Raw genomic sequence first — 23,968 nt, 5'->3', positions numbered from 1 at the left:
TTCTGCCTCTTTCAACAAAATTTAGTTATCCAAATAATTTTGCAGTAAATCAAACGATACTGCATTAGGAGAATAATTATTTCTACATAATTCATCCCTATTTTCCTCAAATTATTCTCTAGATCATAAAAAATATTTTCTCACTTCTTTTTAATTTAAACAACAACAACAAAAAACCAAAGAAAGATTCTTGGCCCATTTTATCACTTCCAGAATAGGTACAGGTCAAGGAAACTGAAAGGGAAAGTAAATAACGTCCTCATTTAAAGCCACTCATTTCAAAGTTCAAAATACAGCTACAAAATAAAGATGGAGTTCAGATTAAGCAGTGTAATCAATCTAAAGCTTTAATGCAAGCATAAGTAGTTAATTAAACAGAATTTTTACTAAGCTAATATCTCATTCCTGATAATAAATTAATTTTCAGGGAGGAAATGTATTGAATTGCATTTAATTGTCACAGAGAAATTAATAAAATATCATGTATATAATCAGTCAAAGCAAGAAACACCTCTGAGCAGTTAATGGTGTACTCATTTCATGCTTTCTCTTCTCAGGATCATAGAAAATCAAGCAAGAATATTGTCTGTTTCTTTGTTTAATTTATCTTTTTTGCCAGGGCAAGATTGCTTCACACAACATATTGTCAGATACTTTGCACTGGTACAGTAATGAGATTCTCTTTCTCCCCAGATCCATTATTTCTGTTGCTGTTCTTTTACAGCCTATAGCCCTGAGCTTTTAACTTGCTTTCAGTCATCCTGATTCCCCATCTGACAAGTCTGCGGATTTGCAATTGAAAACCTTCAAGTTCTCAAGGAGGTGAATCCACAATCCTACCTGACCAGCTGCTATTTAAAGACCAGCCTTGGCATACATACTGCTATCAGCTTCTATATTCCTCTTATTTGTCCCATCTATCTGATACTATGGAATTATATAACTTGCCTGAACTATTAATTTATCATTAGCAACGCAAAAACAAAACTGCAAGATGACATTAGTGTGGTCCCTGTTAGTTATACACTAAATCTTACATACAGTAATAGGCTCTAAATTAGCCATTACTACTCAGAGAAGAAATTCTATCTCTGTCAATAATTCCATATTAAACACCAGTTTGGTGTGCTGCAACAGTCAGAAGGTGAAATCAGCTATTAAGAACTGTAAAAAATGAGATTAAAATATGATAGAGAGCATTGTATGGCACTGAATTATTGTACTTTGGCTACTACTTGCTGTTTTGAATGGCTACTCTCAAAAATGACACAAAACTCAGCAATGTTCAGAAGACACAGCAGAGTGGCAATTGCTCCTGGAAGAGTTTATTCAGCCAGGAAAAGAGATGATAACCTGTTCTTTAAGGTGGTACGCAGAGGTAAGAAACAAGCATGCACTGAACACAGAACTGGCAGTCAGTTTCATGGAGATGGTCATGGTGTCATCTCTGATGAAGTCATCTCTGAAATCAGCAGCTCGGAGTGAAGCTCCAGTCAGGAAAGGCAGCACCATTCTGGGTATCATCAGGCTGGACTTCAGAAACAAGTGCCATTTTGCCTCTAGAGCATTGGTGTAACCACAGGATATCATAAACACAGATCTGAATCAGATGGAAGTCATGCTAGATTTGAATCATGAGAAGGTTCATTACTGCATTTCTGTCAAAATGATCAAAGCACACCATATAAGCTTCTGCCAGAATTATACACAATCAGGCTGCTAGTGTAAAATCTGTGCATTCTGTGAGCACATTTGACCAGGAAAGTGATTTTACCCCAATTAGTGCTGCCTCCTGTGACCACTGTGCTTTTGGTTAAGTTTTTGAATCTGCTGTTCCGTTGCACCACCTAATTGCAGATGAAATGGTGTTTCAAAAAGAACTATAAAATAGGGAATGATGCAGAGAACATGAATAAAGAAGGAGTTTCTCAGCTTCTTAGTCCCCAGATCACAGTGCAGGAGCACTCAATCAGTTGATAAGCTTAAAAAACGTGAGCCCAAGTGTTCCACAGTAAGAAGTATAAATCATACAGCAGGTTGCAAGGAACACTGTTGGGGCCAAAGTATCAAAGATGTTTTGCATTTGTGGAAACCTAGTCACAGTGCGGTTTAATGTCTATCCAGCTCCAACTCCCTGACTCTGTGCTGCTGACGACAGGATCATTTTCTTACACCTGTCTGGCAGACTCATTTCCCAAGCATTCTCTCTCTGTCTCTCTTGGAAAAGCAAAACTAATGTGAAGGAGACTTAAAATTTGACCCAGTTGCTCTCATGTTCTTGGTGTGTTAATTAAAATGCATTTCCTTAGACACTGTTATACCCAGAATATCTAAAAAATGGCCTGGTGGGGCATATTCATTCCCCTCTCCACAGGCAGCTTGAGTCATCATCTGCCTGGCTGAACAAATGTACCCCGACCTCATGCATGTAGAAGTGATGAGACACAAGACAGTATGGAATATAAAAAGAGAGGCAATAATAATCACTTTTGACATGAGCAGATAAATCTGAAAAAGAGGATTTGTGTATTTTCTTTTTCTTCTGAAAGAATACTTCAAAAGCAACCAGCCGAATTAAAATCAACCCCTGGAAAAGTCCCCCCAGAGTATCAGACATACCTGTGAGCCTGAGGTGCCACTGCTGTGGCCTCCATCCTGCTTTTTTACTTCCAACTGTTGCCTCTTACATTGTGAACAGGTTCTCCAAGCTTATATTTGTAACTAAGACTCATCTACTTTGTGCCTGGTCACTCCAGTTGGTAAACACTGAACCGGAACAAAGCCTTTTCCCTATGCAAACATTAACTCTTGCTCTGGGGAGATCTGCAGGAGAAGCCAGCAAGCCACACACTGCTCTCCTCCAGCAACTCTGAGCTAGAAGAACGTCAGCCTCTTCACCTCACCGAGAGACCTTGGAAGGGGCTGGCTTCCAGACTGAGTTATCACCCTCTGGAACACTAGTCTTGTTTGAACTTTCTGCGAATTTATACTCTGCTGTAATTAAATAAGAACTTCATTTTCTCCATTTTCTTACTCTTTTCACCTGTGATTTTCTCATCTTTTTACTGCAGCCCAACATACAGGGCTGTGGATTGTGTCTCCCTGTTCTCCTCCCACCTCCCCTGTTAATAATGCATGCCAATTTTAGTTACTAACCTTAACAAATTACTCATATTTCCTTCCTCCAATCTTGTATTGTAACTATGTTTCTTTAACACTTCCTCTTGACCCTGCTCCAGTCCTTACAGAGAGCAGGTTAAAGATGCACAAGACCTGTTTTGTTCTGCAGTTCTGTAAGACCATTTTCACATTGTTCTTAGCTTTTCCTGATGCAAATGAGACAGAACTGACCCATAGAGATGAAGGGCTATTGGCATGAAGCTGTACCTCTCTTCAAGGGCACATTTGAAACTGCATTTGACTCATCTGAAGATACATACCTAAGTTCACTGCTGTGATGAAGTATCCATAGCATTTGAAGCAACTACAGTTTTATGGGAGTGCAAAATGCAGCAGACAAATTAAAGAGCTTTGTGCAGTTTGATGCAAATGATTAACTGGGTTCATATTGTATAGAATCATAGAATGGCCTGGGTTGAAAAGGATCTCAAAGATCATCCAGTTTCAACCCCCTGCTATGTGCAGGGTCGCCAACCAGCAGACCAGGCTGCGCAGAGCCACATCCAGCCTGGCCTTGAATGCCTCCAGGGATGGGGCATCCACAGCCTCCTTGGGCAACCTGTTCCAGTGCCTCACCACCCTCTGAGTGAAAAACTTCCTCCTAATATCTACCCTAAACTTCCCCTGTCTTAGTTTAAAACAATTCCTCCTTGTCCTATCACTATCAACCCATGTAAACAGTTCTTCCCCCTCCAGTTTATACGCTCCCTTCAATTACTGGAAGGGAGCTACATCCTCTCGCTTCTCTTAGATGATTTAGGGAAATGGCTGCCTCTGCAGGCCTGTTATTTCATCTTTTTTGGTTCAATGAGGTTCAAGCTTTTAGTCAGAAATCTGCCTTGTCCTCCAGTGGCAGCAGTCAGACTCACTTGACTTGAGCAGATGGGCAAAGCACGGCTAGGAGGAAAAATGCTTCCTAAATCAGCTATCCATACAATCCTGCATCTCTAAAAAGCACATGCTAAATCTCTTTTTTCTCCAGTGGAGCAGAAAATTATTTTTTTAGTTATTTTTTTTATTCTCCCTTCTGAAGTTTGCATTTAGCTTCAAGTTTTTATTCCAACTTCCTAATGCCTCATCTAAATCTCCCTTCTTTTATTTTAAAACTGTTACCCCTTGTCCTATCACAACACTCCCTGAAAAAATCTCCCATTGCTATTCTTCCAGCTGCATCTCCTGTTCATATTTCCCAAAGCTTACATTTTGAGGCTATTGTGCAACACACAGGGCAGAAGCAGACTCCATACGTATGTCTAGACATGCAGTGAAATAAATCTATGTTTGCAGTGCACCTGGTACAACAGTAAGTTCTCTCCTAGGAACTATATTTTTATTACTGATCACTAAAAATGACGGCTGCTATCCAGAAGGTAAATGTTGAATTATTGGAATCACTCTGTGTTGTTTCCTTCCTGCATGACTGCTGTGCTGATAATTCTTCACTCCTCACACTTCGTCTGCCTTCACTAGTAAAACTACAGCATCTTCAGAGCTGTATCTGTGCAGATGTCCCATTCCAAACACAGTAAGGTCCTAGCCCTACCTGGTGTCATATTAAAAGCAGTGAAAAATGTCGTGAAATACTTCAGCTGTTGCTGTAGAACGGAGTAAATGTTCCCTGAGAAGCACTGTGTCATAGAATCATAGAATGATTTGGGTTGGAAGGGACCTTAAAGATAATCTAGTTCCAACCCCCTGCCATCTACTCAGGCTGCCCAGGTGCCCAGGACCCCATCCAACTGGCCTTGAGTGCCTCCATGAATGGGGCAACCACAGCTTTTCTGGGCAGCCTATGCCAGTGCCTCACCTCTCTCTCAATGAAAAATGTATCCGACATCTAATTTTAATCTTCCTTCTTTTAGTTTAAGACCATTCCCCCTTGTCCTATGTGTCTACCCGTGTGTCTACCCATGTGAAAAATGAGCTGGCACTCTTCAGCCTGGATAAAAGAAGGCTCCAAGCAGCCTTCCAGTACCTGAAGGGGGCCTACTGGAAAGCTGGGAAAGGACTTTTTATATGGGCATGTAGAAAAAGAACAAGGGGAAGTGGTTTCAAACTGGAAGAAGGTAGATTTAGAACTAGATATCAGGAAGAAATTCTTTACTGTGATAGTGCTGAAACACTGGAACAGGTTGCCCAGTGAGGCTGTGGATGCCTCCTCCCTGGAAGCATTCAAGGCCAGGCTGGATGGGGCTTTGAGCAACCTGGTCTAGAGGGAGGTGTCCCTGCCTGTAGCAGGGAGTTGGAGCTAGATGATCTTCATGGTCCCTTCTAATTCAAACTATTCTATGATTCTATGAAAAGTTCTTTTCCCTCTTGTTTATGATTTCCCTTTAAGTACTGGGAGGCCACTAACAGTTTTTTTCTGGAGCCTTCTCTTCTCCAGACTAAAGAAGCCTATCTTCCTCAAACTTTCTTCATAGCAGAGGTGGTCCATCTTCATGGTCTCATCTGGACCTAATCCAACAGCTCCACGTCTGTTTTGTGGAAAGTGATGGGATAACAGCCCAGAGAGATGATAGCCAGAAATGAAGTTTTCTTCAGGAGGTGGTTGACATCATCATGTTGAAATTGGTGCTAAACAAAGAAGGTCGGTCTTGGGCATGATGTTAGTGCAGGAAGTATAGCAAACAGGCCCAAGGGCACCCTGTCCTCACCACTGATCACAAAACACTTGTACTACCAGGCCCTGATCTGCTCTGTGTCATGGGAAGAGCTGATCGCCACTACAGTGAGCTACAGAAAATGCTGTGAGTTTGAGTCTTTTTTTTTTTTTTTTGTTATTTACTGAATGTGAGACTGAACAAAAAACTCCCTTTATTTACAAAGGAGGTGTTACTCTGAGCTGCTTGATAAACCAAGGTGGGGGCTTGGATTGTAAAGGAACAAAAAGCTTACATAAGGGCAGCTTTGTAATAGTCAATATATTAAAACGAGTGACTCAGCCCCTCTTCTCATAAATAAGCAGCACAGTCTTGAGCTAAGTCAGGCTTCCAGATAAAGGAAAAGAGTAAGAAGAAAATCAAGATGGATGTGCAGTCTGCTCCCACCTTACTCCTGCCACATCCATGAAGTTATGTAGCATTGGGTAGTCTGTTCAATCAATGGATGTAAATAATTTGTCACATGGAAAGAGCTTCAGGAGTCTACAGCAATGTCTGAGTAGTGTTGAGATCTGAACTGCAGTATTTATAGCAGCAGGTTGGTGCATCAAAAGAAAGGCTCCTTGAACTACTGGAGGCGCTCAGCAATCAGAAAGTTTTATTCTAGGTTTCTCTAATGAGTACAGAACATTGCCCTCAGTTGTCTTTGAATCTCAGAGGGACCCAGCGCCTTTTGCTCTGTCTGACCTGGACAGAGCCAAGAGGTCCTAAATTTGTACAAAGATGCCAAATGCAGGCAGCTATCAAGAGGAGTTGACTCCTTTTGTGGCATGGCAGACAGCCTGAATCATAAATCATCTGATGCTAGGGAGTCCCCAATGCACTGGGAAAAAAAATGTTATTTGGAAGAAAGCAATACTTTGTTAGAAAAATCAAGAAGTTCAAATAAACTTGCTCAGCAGATACAAATTGGGACAGTTATCTCAGCGACTAAGAGGCCTCAAAAATGAGATTGTTGTAATTTTTGAGGAAGGAACTCTAGACAGACATCCAGCTAACGATCCACTTGATAGCAGGTAAAGAGGTTTGATGGAGCCTAGTAAGAAAAGTAGCATTTGACTTTTTAAAGTGGTGCTTCAGAGTTGATCACTGGTGGAGGGAAGTGTGGATATGGAAGCATCCATGCAGGACCAGAGCAGGAGCACTGAACCCATGCTTATGCAGGTTTGGAGGATGTAGTGCAATCTTTTTGTGCTTACTTTCTTAGCAATTTTAGTTTTAGGTAGAATATAGTGAAGTGCACAGGGGTGCTCAGGAGAACCTGAGCTGTGATCTCAGCCATACCACACAGTGGGCAGCAGTTGCCAGCATGCAATTCTACATTCCAGTCCCCTGCTTTCCCTCCCACCTACCCATCTGCAGCACTGTGGTCAAACTGCACAACGCAGCTCAGAGCCCTGCTCTCAGCATTCAGGCCTCTGTTTTGCAGCTCAGCTGCACATCCTACTCCTCCCCTAGGGATCTGTTATTTTACAATACTCCAAACACACTTAATCTTCAACTTTCCAAAGGCTGTTAGCAAGATTTGTCAGCAAATTACTGTGGAGCTGGAAGAAAGAGGAATAATAAGTCCCATCTGGATGGTTTTAGCACACAGTAAGATGTAAGGTTTGAATGTGGCTGTAGGATCACATTAGAAAGCAGTTTCTTGACAAGTGGGGACTAAACCACAAGTGATTTAACTCCTCTCCCTCCCTTACCCATACAGACATTCTGGGTTGTTGAAGGCTTCCTGGAACATGGACACAAAACATCTGTAAGGCTGCTCTGTTTTTGCACCAAACCCTTCTGGTCTCAAAGGTAGAGCTGTAATCTCTTCCATAATGGGGAACTGTTGCTCTGCTGTCTGCTCAGTACAGCGCCATGCACACAGCTGTTAGGACACATTGCCCAGAACTGCAACCCACAAACTGCTGGCTGCTTTATCACTCTTCTGTGAAGATGCAAAATATTCTGGGAGTGCCAGTTAAGCAGTGACATTTGCAAAGATGCTTCTATTTTGAAGCACTGGCACAGGTTGCCCAGAGAAGTAGTGGATGCCAAGTCCTTAGAGGCATTCAAGGTCAGGCTAGACGGGGCTCTGAGCCCCTGTCTGAGCTGTACGTGTCCCTGTTCAGTGCAAGAGGGTTGGACCAGATGGCCTTTGATGGTTCCTTCCAACTCAAATGATTCTATGATTCTATGATTTTATGGGCATGTTGTAGTATTGGAACATAACCATTAGCTTTCTAACAAGGGAGCATCAATCCCATATGTATTCTTTTAGGCACAGAGACAAAATGAGAATATTTGCTGCAGGAAGTGCTTAGCATTTAACTGATTACATAGATGGAGAGATTCTCTACCAAGTAGCCATGAAGTTTAAACACAAGGTGGAGTAGGCGAGTTTCCAAAAAAAAAAAAAAAAAAAAAGTCCTTGAGCACAAGCAGCTCATAAGCCACTTAAAAAGTTGCAGAAAAGTTGTCCACCTCATCCAGTCCAATTTCCAGGACTGAGGTTCAGCACCAAGAGAGCTGTCATGCATATCCAAGGACGCTCATGAGCAGATGCGGAGGATTTTTTTAATTCTGTGTTTTCATCTGTCTTGTGGTGCCTACTTTAGCCCTAGAATGAATAAGTAACAAAACAGAGGAAAATCCACTCCCAGATAAAGATGTCAGTAGATGGTATTGCTTGCATTTTTTGAAGCAGGATAAATACGCCATATCTCTTAAAGTGCTAAAAATTCATTTCTTTCTGGCTTGGTGGAACTGTACAGTGCTAGATCCAGGTATTCCAGAATAATCTCTAGTTCTGCACTACTTTAGATTAATCTTCAGTATGATTTTAAGGTTTTACAACAGATTTATATTTATTGAAGGTCAGAGAGTAGCTGCTGCCTTCAGCCATGCTAGAGATACCAAGTTTAAATGGAGCATTTTAAGAAATGACCATACAGTAATTCTGTCCAGGCAGTCACTATGGGTGAGGTGAGATCCACCCTGGATAGTTTGTGCTCTGCTAGTCTGAAAAAAGACTCCTTCCTCTTCTGATTCGGAACTAATCAGAAGAGAGAAAAATCTGATATCATCCTGAGCAGTTATTTTTAAAGCACTGTAAAAGCCAAAGCCACGGGATCTTCCAAAGGCTCCCTGTAGGCCCTGCAGGTCAGTTGCATGGACCCACTGAAGGTGCTACCGAAGGCGGTAGTGATGATCAGCCCATGTAGTTGTGCTTCATGATAATGATACCAAGCCTTTTTAAACCAGAATGAAAGTCAGTTTCCATTGGTATTGCAGCAACTTAACTTCCATTTGCTTGTAAATAGAAAGTATGCAGCCAGTCTGCCTTCCAAAAAACTGCCTGTCCATCTCCTGTATCTTGCAGAAAAGAGGGCTTAAAGGTTTTCCAGGCAAACATCTCCTCTCTTTACTTCTACTATAGCCAACAACATAACAACATTCATGGCTGGACTAGACGATCTTAGTGTTTTTTTCCAACTTTAATGATTCTATGATTCATCAATATCTCTCCTTTGTTTCACTGGAGTTAGAGAAAAACTGTTCAAACAAAAGCTATATAAGATGACTAAAGTGCCAGTGCCTCAAATAAACATCTTTATGTCTCAGTATTTTTTTCCCATCACCATCCCTGAAGGCATCCTGCCTTCACAAGGTGCAACTCAAAGGAGATTGCACTTCTGGGCTATGAGTCACCATCATCAATGAGCACATTTGTTAGAATCAAGTACGTTTGGTTCCTTTGGCATTTCTCTAGGTGTTTAAAGCAATCAAACTCCAGCAGTTGCCACTAGCATTGTTTATATCAAAGGTGGAAATGGCTGCTCAAAAATAGCTACCTACATAGTCTGGAGACTGCCTGTTTCAAAAAAAAAACAAAACAAAACAAACAAAAAAAACCCAACAACCCTGGAATTAAGCTCTTTGGAAAGGATCAGGTGTGCAGCTCTTACGCTTCAAAATCCATTCATTCTAGAGACTATTTAATAAAGAAGAAAAGCAAACAAACATGGAATAAAATACATATTATTACATGAAGAAAGTTTGTTGGAGAAATGACTAAATGCCCTCTTCTTCATAAGCATAATTAATAATTAAATCTCCTATTCACATTACTGAAGGAGGAAAGCAAACATAAGCAAACATCACTGAAATCTTTTTTCATATTTGCTTTCACAAGACCCAAATTCATTGTTTCTTACAGTGCGAGGGTAGAGACTCTGAGCTGTAACAAATAGATCTGTGGCCCCAGACTTGAACCAAGTCACTCACCAGGTTCATAATTGCTGGGACAGGAATGTCCCACTGCCCACCAGCAGGCAGAACTTCCCTTGTGCTGCATAGCCAGTGAGGAGATGAGAATGCACAAGGTGGAAGGGGTCAGAACCAGGGCAGCTGACCAGAGGGATATCTCTCACCACATGTCATCATGCTCAGCAATAAATGCCGGGGTAAAGAAGGAGGAAGGGGAGATGTTCATAGCAAAGATGTTTGTCTTCCCAATAAACTGCTACGCATCATTAGGCCTGCACTCCTGGAAGGGGCTTAAAATCTGCCTGCCAGTGGAAAACAGTGAATGAATTCCTTGTTTTGCTCTGCTTGCACACATGACATCCATCTTTTCCAATTCTCTCCCCAATCCCACCTGGAAAGAGTGAGCGAATGCCCACGTGGTGCTGAACTGCTTGCTGTATTGGGCCACTACACAGCACGATGAGAACTGCTCTCAGGAGGAATCCCCCCCAGCAGTAACAATGCAAGAAGCTTGGATCCTATGTAATACCTGAAATTAAACAGGGTGAGTAGTCTCACTCAGCTTCCTAGTGCCTTTCTGCTGTGATAAGCTATTTTCAGGATACATTTCCTCTTGTTTGTTCAAAATGTACTCCACTGTAATAGGGCAGAAATATCTATCTGATAATAACTAGCAGTATGTTCTTCTAAGGATTTCAGAGGACTTTGCAAGGGCAAGCATGAATTCTTTTATAAAGACAGCAAGATCAAGGAACTGAAAAATTAATGCTCCTACACAGGCCACACTGTAAGTTACAGCTATAGTTCCTATCTGCTGGCCCAGAAGGCGGGCTTATCTGGGGCATAGTTAAAGCATGTTAAAAAAAACAGTGAGATGTGAAAGCTAATTTTGACTTTAGAAAGGATTACTGCTTTTTGTCACAATCAATGCATTATAGCAAGTCTCTTTTTTATCTCCTTTAATATTCTGCCACTGACAAATCCCCAGTGCAAACAACCATCAGCTGGTGTGATGGAAGAGGCAAAGAGAAAACACAATAATCTGCTTTTGGTGCTGAGGCCATCCTCCAACATCTCTGCCCTGCAGCAAGCTGCTAGGCACAGAGAATTTTTGACCCCTTTGCCTTCAGCAGGGACAGACCAGAGTTCTGTGGCTTCTCAACAAAATCACAGAATCATCAAGGCTGGAACAACACTGACAACATCTAGTTCAACCATCAACCCATGCCTGTGACAAGTCTAGACTATGTCTATCCACCCTTTTCTTCAACACCTCCAGAGATGGTGACTACCACCCCCCTGGGCACCCTGTTCCAATGCCTCATCACTCTTTCTGAGAAGAAATTTTTCCAAATATCCAGCCTGAACCTCACCTGGGGCGATTTGAAACCGTTACCTCTCATTCACCCACTGCTAAGTAGGAGAAAAGACAGATTCCCACCTCGCTACAACCTCCTTTCAGGGAGTTGTAGAGAAGAATGTAGAGGAGGATCTTTTTCAGAAAGATGCACCTTTTTCCACCCATTTATAGAAGGACATCATTTCTGATGGTGCTGGCTGAAATAGTTCACCTGCAAGCCAGTGGTATCATATAAGTGCTTGGAAAAGCCTTGAGTTACAGTGCAAGAGGTACAGTTGATGAGGACAGGTTTCAAATGCAAATGAGTTTGTGTGAGAGCAGACCATTAACTGCAAGAAAAACCAAGTAATTGAACTTAACCTAAATGTCTACCATTGCAGGCTAAATTAAATCAATTTACCTCCTATTTTCTAAGAGAATACAAGTACAGCCAGAGGCACAGTGTGTGTATTCAGCCTCAGGCTGCATGTGCCGATTGGATAAAAGGCTATTTTGATTGCTTTTTTCAAGCTTTTTCATGGCTTCCATCTGCACAACCAGAAACATCAGTTTTTAAGATATCCACTGTAACCAGAGAGACTGTGTAGTTTAGAAACTGTAGTAAAATGCCCGAAAAATCCACCTCACCTCCTCTGAAAGCAGCAAGAGCCTGACATTTGTAAAAGTGAAGCTTAAAAAAAAAGATGAACAACACCTCAGGCCCCAGGAAACAAGACTTGCAGGGTGACTTTCATATGAAAAGAGGCTGAAGCCTAGTTCTTACTGCCCCAGCCTTAACAGGGCACTGGTTGGAGGTGCCAGCTTCAGTGGCTGCACAGCATCCTGATCCATGAAGATTTCAGGAAAAATGATGCAAAGCATGTGGAAGGAAGAGAAGGAAGGCTATATTTTCTTCATACTTTAAGCAAAAAGAATGTTCTATAGAAATTTGATTTAATTTTATGTTTCTTGGCAGAAAACATTCTCTGGACCTCATAAGCCACCACACTTTGGGTAGGTAAAAAAAAACCTAGCAAGTGGTTTTCTGCTCTTTTTGTAGGCTTAACACCAGAGATGTGTCATACAACTCTCAAGCTGGCTTCACCCTTCCTAGTAAGCAAAACTTTTGTCCATATCTTATGGCTCACCCTGAATTAAGAGTATTTTGAGCAACAGCCTGATGCTCAGAGCTCTGTATCTGAATCTTCAGGGTGTTCATGTGTCACAGACTTTTACACGTAGGGGCTGAGATCATGCTGACCTGAGCCTACCTGCAAGCACTGAGATTATCCAGAGCCCATAGTTGGACACAACTCACCAAGTCAGGAGAGGTCAACCTACAACACTGAGAATCAGAGCCCTGAGTGCTAAAAACATCGTCACAATCCTGGTAAATAAATAGCACTTCTCAGCCCCAATAGGTTTTCATTTCATGCCACACACAAGGATTAGATTGTGCTGTTGATGTATGGGTCGACAAGAACAAAATCTTCCCTGGGTATTCTCTCGTTCCTCATCCTTAGCATCTGTGCAGCTGATAATCCATAATGTATAGACCATAGGGTGGCAAAGAGATAAATTCAAGTTTAAATGAATGTGCTTTTCTTTCCACTGTCAAAGGATTCGGGGTCCCATTAATAACAGTCGTGCATTAAAAAGAAAAAAAAAAGTGGTCATTTGCACCTTCATAATTTGCAATGTTTATTCTCAGTGGGCCAATTTCTGCTGTGCGGTATGCGGTGTAATCTCCGAACCAATTACTTATTTCTCTAGAGCTGTCCCAGGACTGCATTTGAGATAAAATCAGGATCAATATATAGAATGTCAGCTCTAATATTACCCACATTTTCCTATCATCCATCAAAACTGGGATCACTTCCATAGTTATAATAACAGTGCATGAACTGAATGAAATGGCAAATACATCAGTATCCTCAAACTAAAGATCTTGTGATGTCAGATAGAGAAATTTAAGAAATGAACATCTTGTCTTGCAGCAAATAAGAAATTGATATTAATTTTTTTTATTGTATTCACTTCATTGTGCTGTTTCACATTTTCCTGTGGACTGTTCAAATTCCCAAGGGTGTTAGTGCTGCTTGTTTACAGCCCTTATCATTGTTGCAACTGTGGTATCTTAAAAAAAAAAAAATACGACCACATCCACAGCAATGAAATATATTGAATCCTTGAAAAACAATCCATTATCCATTATAAATTGTTTGCAGCCAGCTTGAAAAAATCTGATCCTGGAAATTTTCTGGTATACAGCCTAATGCAACACCCCAGGCACCTGGTGAAGAACAAATGTGTTTCAGCAGAAGGAATAAAAAAGTTGATACAAATGTTATCAGAGCTAATGCTAGAATTGTTTTATCTATGTTTTCTTGGTCTGTTTCAATGAAGGAAGCCAGCAAGTGAAATAAACTTGTTTTTCTCTTCAAACTCACAATCTTGCGTGGTTGTCCTAAAGCTTATGGTAAGCACAAATTCAAATCTGTCAATAAGCAAAATTTATTTAACGTTAATCATTCATTTACAATTTAATTTATATTAAGTTCTCGGGAAACATCTCTAAGCACTTTGGCCAATCTTTGATCTCAGTTCCACATCTCTGAGTTCATTGTGACCACAAAATCCATAGAAGTGTTCTCCATTCAGTCTGCTACAGCAAGGGCACAAACTTGTTTGCTAGAGTATTCAGCTCTACTGCAAAAGAATGTAGAAACAAGAAAACAGACACTCAGAGGTGCAAGCACCCATGTATTTCCCTCTTCTCTTTCAGAAAAAAAAAGCCAGTATTCTTTCCTTGGGACAAATAAGCACTTCACAGCTTAGGGAATTTGATTGAATTCAGGAAGCCAAGGTTATTTCCAAAAGCTGACCTAAGTACTGAAAGATTTAGGTGACAAATTCTGCACTGAGATGCATCCTATTGAAAACAAAAAAGTTTTCAGTGGGTAAAATCAAGTATGCACACACCTAGGGAACATGGCACACTGCTTTTACATACTATTAACTTGTTCAAGGCAGAATTACAAAACTGCAAGGAGAGATATTAGTATCAGACCTATTGATGTGGCTATAGAGAGCTCTCATTCAAGCCCCAAAGCCCCAAACCAGAGCAGTACAAATAATTTGTGTTCTCTAACTGGTACTGTAGGGCTGATGCTCACCAACTGTGAGCCAGGGTGATCCCAAAGATGCCACACTTCCAAAACACATTGAACAGGAGAAAGAAAATAAAACAGAAACTGAAGACACAGCAAAATAGGCTTACAAGAGGAATTTATCTCCTCCCTCTTTCAGCTCAGTGGAATTAATGCTCTTTCAGCTCAGTGGAATTAATGCTCCTTCTTTATAGACATTTAAAGGATAAGCCTGTAAGAGTTCAAGACTTGTTGGCATAAATGAAGCACTCACACAAGCTGCCAACATTAGAATTATGAGTATTTAAGTATTTCTGAGCATCGTTTTGTCTCCCTGTAGGATGTCTTGCATTTTCACTATCAAAGATAAAGAAAAAATAGAAGAGACATCACCTTGGCTTTTTTCCCTCCATTTCCTTTGCTTTTCTTCAGTCCAGTGTCAAGTTGGCCTTCAGCAGCTCATCCAGTTATGCAAGACAATACTCTTCTCTTGGCTGCCATAGGGATTCTGCCTGTGTTTATGATTAACTCACCCAGATATCTGCAATATGAGGGTGAGGCTGTTTAAACAATTATATGCGCGACTCTCTTCTTATTCTAGATAAGGTTTTCCAAAGCACTGGAATGTGCACGTATAGTTAACTGCTCAGTGAATCATTTCAAAACTTGGTTTTGTTTCGTGGAGCTTCTTTACAGGGACATTTTTCCTTCTCCTGCCAGGAGGAGGTTCTCCCTGCTACCCTGGGCCAGGCAGGACCAGCTCACATTACGGATGACATTTTGGCTCATAAAACAGCTCCAGAAATACAACAGTCTGATGTTCTGGAGGGTTACCATGCCAAAATAGAGTATGCATTTCCATTTGCAGATTTTTAGGTAGTTCAAGCGTTTGCTGAACTGATAAACTTTCTGCTCCTCCACGAGCATATATTGTCTCCATCCTTGCTGGTACAGATTACTCTCCCCAATGTATCTATACCTCAGTGAAAGCAATGGAAGTTTGGCTAGGCTGTTAGAGACTGGTGAACTGGGTAGGCACAAGAGAAAGCTCAGAGGTCAGTTCCCTAGGGGTTCAGAGGCATCACTCCCTTTAAGTCCTGAGTGCATTAAAAATAATTTCCATGATGAAGACAGTTGAAGACAAGTGTTAGCACATGCTGCTCAGTGAGATTGCAGTCTCTGTCCTTGCGGGTTTTCAAAGCCTAGTCAAAGTCCTGGGCAACCTGGTCTGAGCTCATGGCCACCGCTACTCAAAGCAGGGGGGGCTGCACTTGAGATCACCTGAGGTCCCTTCCTAACTCAGTTCTTCTATGATCCTATACTATGATCCTATCCTATATTCTGATACTGGTAATGGTGTATGCAGGTGTAGATTCATAGCTTGGGTTCAGAATGAAATCTGCTCCCTGTAGTGATGTTGATGTTATTGTGAATATACCAGTCATATATTCTCTCTGAACTACGAGTTATTCATCTGCAATGTGGAGATGTATCCAGTTCCTTATTTCCCCAGGACATTTGCAAGCATAATATGAAATTTTCAGATGATTCATACAGAAAATGATGCTGAATAATGTCACAGAAATGCAACAAATACAGCATTTCCATTAGCCCTTGGAGAAATCTGAATGTAAACTTTGGAAAAAAGCACAGTCATATTTTAGGCAATGCCTTGGTCAGTCTAATTAAGCCAACTGAACATCAACCTGCTGAGCAAATACAGAGGGGGTGACTAGCTGATCTTTTTATCTCTCACATCAGAAATACACACATGCTTCACTACACTGCAAAGCTCTGTGAAAGTAAACCTATTTCACATATCAAAAAATGCCATTCATACAACAATATAAACAAATGAGAACAGTTAATATAATTAGCACGAAAAAGAATATATTGCCTGTGAAGTCATTTTATTGCTCAGTTCAGTAACTTTGCAACTTATATTCAAGTGTTGCCAAAGAGTCCTATTGAGGAGCACATGGGGAAGAGAAGAAAAGCCTGATCACCTGGTAAGAGGAATGACTTACATCTTCTTGAATGTTAATTTGCGTCTTTCCAAACAGAAAGTGCTCCCTACACTGGCTAAAAAGGTCATCAGAAAGACACAGTGAAGAATATCAACATTCATTTTTAATGTTTTGGGACTTTTTAAGCTGTGTGGCTCTTATAGCACGTGGCCTGCCAACACTGACATTCTGTGTGCTTAAGAAAACATAGAAGGACATGTTCATAATATCTTGTTCAGACATTTTTCATTCATGAGGTTTCACACAGCCATCAACAGCCCACTGACTGGGTGGAGGCATCACTACCATTTGCCAGCCCCCTTTTCTGCTCTCAGATATGTCTCTGCTGCTTATGTTATGGCAACTATAGCAATACTCTCTGAGCTACCTTACCTCACCAAACCGTCAGGAAAAAAAAATGGACAATTTGGAACTGGTTTGCTGGAGTAACAAACGAGTCTGGAACTGGAGCAGGAGGAAAGGAGGAAGAGCCATTACCCAGTGAAGAGCAGGAGGGAGCATGAGAGGGAAGACAGAGTGGGCTCAGATGCTTATGGAAACTCAGTCAAAAACATGTTTTAGCTCCACTTGCTCCCACTACTGCCTATGAAGTCACTGTGGAGAACTGCTTCCTCCTTCCTCAGTCCAAACATAAGGTTGGGCCAAGACGAGATCCTGACATAGTAGTTTTGGTAGATGAAGAAGGTTCTAGGTATGTCCAAGTAGGTGCTCTCCAATTAAACAGCTGGTGACAGGAGAGGATCCAGATTCAGAAATAAGAATTCAAACAGAGCAATTCAACTACAATCACAGAACTATAGAAAAGTCCGTTCTTTGGACTCTACTAGTTTTATATCCTTCTTATATTGTGGCTCCAAAACCTGCGCCCAGTGCTCCATTGAGGCTATAGCAGAGCAGAATGGGACAGTCTCTTCCCTTGACTGGAAACTGCCTCAACAGGGGCAGCCAGTGCCATCTGTGATTCTTCAGGACATCCCACTTGGTCTCCCTTCTCTTCTCCAGAGATGTGTGCATTTCCTATGGATCCTGTGCTCTACCTGCCAGCCCTTGTGTGTGGCTTAGATCCTGGCAGCTGTGATGGCACTGGGTGCCAGTGTTTATGCCACCCAACTTGCACGTTGTTTAGAAGAGTACGGGACTTGAATGTGACCACTAATTTTCAGTAGGCAGAGCTTGAGTGATGGGTTCTGAAAACTCTGATATTTTAACCACCACTGGTGCATTTTGTTTCACATTTAGTTCATTGATCCAGCTTCAGGAGGAAGAATCACCCCACATGGTGCCTGACATCCACTGGGTCCAGCTGCCCTTGGTTCACCTCTGCGGGGCACTCGATGTACCCATCCAGAGAAGGCCAGCAGAGCAGTGCCTTCTGCTCCCAAAATTTATGAGATTAAGCCACCTAAAGCAAGAGATCTTGCTTTAGGTATTTTTATCTCCCTAATTCTCTGAAAGCAAGTCTCCTGGCTCTATGGGAAGCTACTGAAGGTCTTACTGTAAGGGGGGCCCAGAGGAGCTGATGTGAATTAATTTTGACTGTGGGCAATTTCAGCTGTATTAATCTCAGTGAAGAGACATGTGCATGACAGCAATTTGGTTTGGCTTGCTTATGTTTGGAAGTGAAATAAATGAAAATGATAAGATGCAGATCTGGGAGAATTCCTAGCTGAGGGTTACATAAGCTGAGCACTTTCCTGGTTCCTGGACAGGTGACTTATAGAAGCAGCTGTGACTCACCCATGTTTACACACATCTGTTTGCTCATCCCCTGACTGCAAGGTGAGCCATTGGAAGAGTGTAGTTGAGAGTAACCAAAAGGTGCGGTTAGTTTTCATTATATTGGTATCAGAATTAGTTTGAACAGTGTCATCATCCCGCAAGGGAGAGCTTGGATAATGTGTCATTTGTTGAAAAGATGAGAAGCACAGTTTGGGTAAAGCCTGTTGGTGGACAGAAATGAGAAAACAGATAGCAAGGGATCCGCTCAATGTAAAGCTGGCAGAGGTTGTCATACCTCCAGAAAGGAAGGATGAAGTGCAACAAAGGGAGTGGCTTATTGAAAAATTCATGTGGGGATTTTATCATGTGGATATTTTATTCATGCCTGAGAGTCCCTTTTGCGGACCAAGCATCCATCATATGTTTGTTCTGTGACAAGAAGGAAGTAATGTGCCTCTCTAAAGGCACATTTTTAGTATTCTGTGTGGTTTCATTTTCTGTACAGTCCTCCCAAAAGAGAATGGCAGAAACTGTCAGAGTGTAGACGAGGGTGACCAAGGTGACCAAGTTTCCAGACAAGTGATACCTACGAAAGTTAGGACAGTGATGCTTGGAAAAGACAAATGACTGGGACACATTATGAGCTTGTAAAATTATTAGTGGGGCAGCAAGGATGAAAAAGAAACACCTGTTCACCTTTTCTCTCTTTAGAAGTATTTTGCAAAAAATTCATAGCTACCATGTTGAGCAGATGAACTGCTTCAGCTGTCAATGCTAGCACAGGACTGCATAATCTTGATACATCAGAACACACTCAGGTTAAAACTACTCCATTCAGAGCACGGAGGACAAGATTCTTAAATGAAAAGTTTTCTAAAGCAAGACTTTTTAATTTATGACTGATCAGTTTTCTCCAGCAATTCAGACTTCTCAGAGCAAGGTCACCACATTTCCAATGCATAAATTCAGTCCTGAAAAGGGAGTTGTTGATATAAAAGGATTGGAAAACACTACGTACACAACTACTGTATAAACTTTTTCCATGCACTGACATGGAAGAAGAGATCTCAGAACTACAATCTGCCATAAATATTGATGGCTCTTTTCCCTCTGCTTTCTAAACCAAGGGCCCTGAGGCAGACAGGTACCATCTTGCACTGCCTAACTGAAGCTGGTATTGAGTCTGGAGAACCACAGAGAGGCTGCAGCCCTTGTCTTTGCCTTGCCACATTCTGGGCCACCCACTCCAGGAAATGTCTGTGCCAGATGTCATTCAGGAACAAGGTATCCCAGAGATCCAAGCCCTCTGGAGAAAGCTACCTGGTCCCTGAAGGAAGAAGCAGAGAGAGCAGCAGTCGTGCTGCTGTTTCTCGAGCCAATTTTGAACTTCCTGACATGACTGCCTGAAGTACTCTGTTTTGTTTCTCCCCCCTCACTTGCTGTGATTAAGCACCATGAAACTAATTAACCAAAAATCTATTATCTCTGTAACCCCTACAGTAACTCCTACAATGCTGGCATTTTCTCTCATACAGACCCACCCATTCCATGATTGTCTTTACAACAGGAACGTTAGCAATTCTGCTGAGAGCATGCACAATATTGGTTTCCAAAATAATGCAATTTTTGTTGAAACAAAGGCACTCTTTCCTTTTCCCTCACATATCTCATCAGATTACTTCCACATTAACATAATCCATTTCCCTGCTAAACCCACAAATCTAACATTTAAAAAAAAGTGCAAAATGAAGACAGCTGCATAACACCCAGTGCTCAAATAAGAGGAAGGACTTGAACTTGCAGTCAGATTCCCCTTCTTCTGCTCTTTTCTCTCCTCTTTCTGCTGAGAGGGCAGCTGCTTTGTAACTCACACAAGGTGCTAGGTCATCATCCATCCAGTGTGGCTGAGAGTAATGGCTTTCATCTCTTCTAACTCCAGATGTCTGCAGACCAGATGTCCACGTGTGAATCAGTTACTTGGAGCCTCTTGGTCAGTGGAGATTGAAACATTGTGAGAACTTGGCTGGCCCAATACACTTGTAGAGAACTGGTGTGGGGGTGAACAAGGAGGAACATTCTGAGCAACCTGGGCAGGGTCAAGTTTAACACTAGTGCCATGGCCCAGAAGAGAGAGTGGAATAAACGTGATTCCATACTACACTGGCTGGCATAGAAAGAAGATGTATCTAATAACTAACACCATGAAAGGCATCTGTTTGCTCTCCTCTCAAGCTTCAAATCTTAGAATATGGTATTTTTGCTAAAAGTCCAAGCTCCTCATGACAACCATCTGGTACTACCAAGACCTCTACAGTGTTTGATGTGGCAAGTGGAAAAGACATCATGTAAGCATACGTCAGGCTGATCTGCCCTTCCATGTGACAATCTTATCCACAGGCAAAATTTCAACCATGTCTTTAATCTGCTTTTACTTAACAAAATCAATGATAGCTTATAAAGGATTTTGTCAGTGGTTTGAAGGTATCATACCAACAGACGTCCCTGCTTCACATGCACCCTTTTTTCACTTACAGTTTGGTAAAACTGAACTTTTCATGGCCATATTCTTCTGTTAAATCAAATAAATTCCTTCAACTCATTTGCATCCTTACAATTTTCTATGCAGCTCTGGCATAAATGCTTTGTTTCCTCTCTGTGATAAAATTCTGTATAAGTTAAGCACTCCTGTCTACACAATTGCAGATAGAAGCATGACAAAGCCAGTATGCTTCTTCCTCAGCTGTGTTGCGTTAGAAAGAAAATATCTGGCAACTGCACATCTTAGTATTCTGTATAGATATGCTCTGTTGGTTTATTTAATCCACGACAAGTTTATTCATTTAAATTGAATCTAAAATCCTGTGGGTGATGTTTTTATGCCCGTATGTCAGCAGATGGCTATTTTGCTTTTTTTACTACAGCTGAGACGAATTTGTACAGAATTTTCTCAGCAGTGTCCATAATAGCATCCCACCTCCAGGCAAGCTTCCAAGCCTCAGGCCGCCTGGTCATATGAATGAGGGAATGTTTGGAGCTTTAAAACCTCACTCAGCATTGCTCTCACTAATCCTTCGTTCTCCTTTCTGAAATTCATCTTATCACCCTCCTCTTATGCTCTCAAACCCCCTTTTCTTACAAACAGGTTATATTAAATTTAACATTGCCCATAGAACTGGGTGGTAATTGCATCAATAATATCACATACATCTCATGTTTGGTCTCTGTCCCACAGCACATGCTTTATAAAGGAAAGACAATTATACTTTTGGGATGAATCAGATGGAGCCCTTGGCAAAACATAATGTTTTTAATTCTTTCTCCTAAATTCTGCATTTCACAGATTAATTCCTTCTATAAGCACACGTGAAACAACTGCTACTTGTTATCTTGGATTGCCATTAATTTCCCAGCCTCATCTTTGTTTCTGTGTCATTATGGAGAATACTTAGCATCAGAGCCTCACACAGCTCCCCTGTTGCTGTTCCAGTCTCAGCTACACTAGCACTGCTCGGAGTGCTTTATCAATTTGTGGACAGCTGCCCATGAATTTCTGTAACAGACACGGGGCTTCAAAGCACATCCAGCGCTAATGGATTTGAAATTGCTCCATGTATTTTATTTGCAGCACTTCTCCTGTGGGATAATTTGTAAGGCAGTTTTTGTATCATCTCTTTATTTAATTTTCTTTCATGATGTCTCAAACCAGAATGAGACCAGAATAATGATGTCTTCATACGGCTTTGCTTCAAAGCTGCATGTAGGTCTTAAACAAGGGGTTGCAGGAGTAGTGGGTCACAGTCTCTCTTCCTGCTGCCCTAAATCACTACAGACCAGCTCCAGAAACTGAAATATCAGTAGACAGCCAGAACCAGACAGTCTGTCTTCAGCTTCTAGTATAGGCATTACAGTCCCTAAAATGCACAGTCCCACAAACACTGTAAATAAGAGCCACTAAGATAATTCCATAAATGTGATAAAGCCTTCCCAGGTCCCACTTCCCAACAGGAGATGTCACCCTGCCCCTTCCTTGGCTTTCTCAAGCCAAGTCAGCTCTCTGTTCCATGTGCTGCTGACCAGGGCCAGAAAACACCAGCACTGCCTCAGAACTGGCATCTTTTGATTCAGCTGACACAGGATTGCGTTTTTAAACAAACAAGTCTTCTAAAGTAATGTGTTGCAACTCGGGCATGGAGGACATCTTCACAAGTTGACACTACAGCACTTAGAAACTTGTGATAACGTGGCCTCCATCTCAGCATCCCAGACATTGCTCAACTCTCATCAGTTCTCCACGAGCAGAAGTTCAAATCGCTTAAAGAGAATGACAGGTGAATTGTCACATTTGCTAATAGCAGCAGCAAATTGGAAGGGACTTGTCATAGAAGAGATAAAGCACAAGGCCAGTACTTTGATGGGACGGATGCTTGAGTTTTTTCACAAGGATTCCAGTGACCAGGTTCATCTTGATTTTACCATTAGAATTTTTGCAAGATAACATTTTCACCATTTTATTTTATTTTTTAATAACCTGGCCTATAGGAACACCACCACCTGAGAACCTCAGCTGTTCTTTAAATACTCCTCCCCATCTCCAGCACACTTTGGTTGTAGAGAAGCTCATCTATGTCTGTAACAAAAGCACCTGCAGGCTTAGAAGTCAAGGAATAACTCCAGGGTCTTATCAGCTAAAGCACTCTACTCTTGAGTGGTTTGCAGATGTCAGTGTTGCCACAACTGTGCAAATTGTTCCTAAGAGATCAGAAAATTTGGTGCAATTATTGCAAATAATTCAAGCATAGTACATAATGCAAGCTCCCACCCTTGTTCTGCCAGTAGGACCCAGATTTTCATCTTTTTATGGCTATTTTCCAGTTCTTAGCTTTCTTCTTTTTGGCAGCCCACAAAGCTCTATAAGTGATGTAGATCTATAAGTGATGTCTTAACAGCAAGTATCACATGGCAGGCAGGGTACAAACATGGAACTGGACTATGATATGAAGTTTCTGTTGACACAGGCTGCTGTGTAAATAGCCCTGATCATCATGCATTCAGACCAGCTTAACAAACATGCAGCTAAATTTGAAGAATCCTCTCATTATTTCAATGCCACAGGATGAGAATGCTCAACATGCCTTCGACAAAGGTTTGTTTGCATGGTCGTATTTTCATGTGCAGCTCCAGAACATGCAAGGCCAGGGCTGTGGTTCCTTACTTCCCACATCAGGGCAGGGAGGAGAGGGCAAAGCTGGTGCACACGCCTGGATGGGTTGTTCCACTACGATGGTCAGAAAGCTGGAGCACCTCTCCTGTGAAGAAAGGTTGAGGGAACTGGGCTTGTTTAGTTTAGGGAAAAGAAGGTTCCAGGGAGACCTCACTGTGACCTTCCAGTAATTGAAGGGAGCGTATAAACAGGAAGGGGAACAGCTGTTTACAAGGTGGATAGTGATAGGACAATGGAGAATGTTTTTAAACTAAGACAAGGGAGGTTTAGGTTTGATATTAGGAGGAAGTTTTTCCCTCAGATGGTGGTGAGGCACTGGAACAGGTTGCCCAAGGAGGCTGTGGATGCCCCATCCCTGGAGGCATCCAAGGCCAGGCTGGTTGTGGCTCTGGGCAGCCTGGTCTGTGGTTGGCGAC

At 41.7% G+C, this 23,968-nt stretch overlaps 1 protein-coding gene across 2 annotated transcripts in view; it reads right to left on the bottom strand.

Moving 5' to 3' along the window:
* Window positions 1-15,106, bottom strand: part of FER1L6 (fer-1 like family member 6) — an 81,883-nt gene extending 66,777 nt beyond the window's left edge. The window contains exon 1 of one of the 2 annotated variants that reach the window (XM_052704043.1): window positions 14,979-15,106. In XM_052704043.1, coding sequence (XP_052560003.1) covers window positions 14,979-14,998 — 20 coding nt within the window. In that variant the 5' untranslated portion in view covers window positions 14,999-15,106. Of the gene's footprint in view, window positions 1-2,619; window positions 2,950-14,978 lie in introns of those variants that run through there. The other variant, XM_052704042.1, reaches the window with a different exon arrangement.
* Window positions 15,107-23,968: the final 8,862 nt, after the last annotated feature.

The sequence above is a fragment of the Tympanuchus pallidicinctus genome, unplaced genomic scaffold (assembly GCF_026119805.1).
Source record: "Tympanuchus pallidicinctus isolate F22 unplaced genomic scaffold, pur_lepc_1.0 scaffold5, whole genome shotgun sequence".
Lineage (NCBI taxonomy): Eukaryota > Metazoa > Chordata > Aves > Galliformes > Phasianidae > Tympanuchus > Tympanuchus pallidicinctus.
The sequence above is the reverse complement of the archived record's forward strand: the minus strand, read 5'-3'. Positions and strand labels throughout refer to the sequence as shown.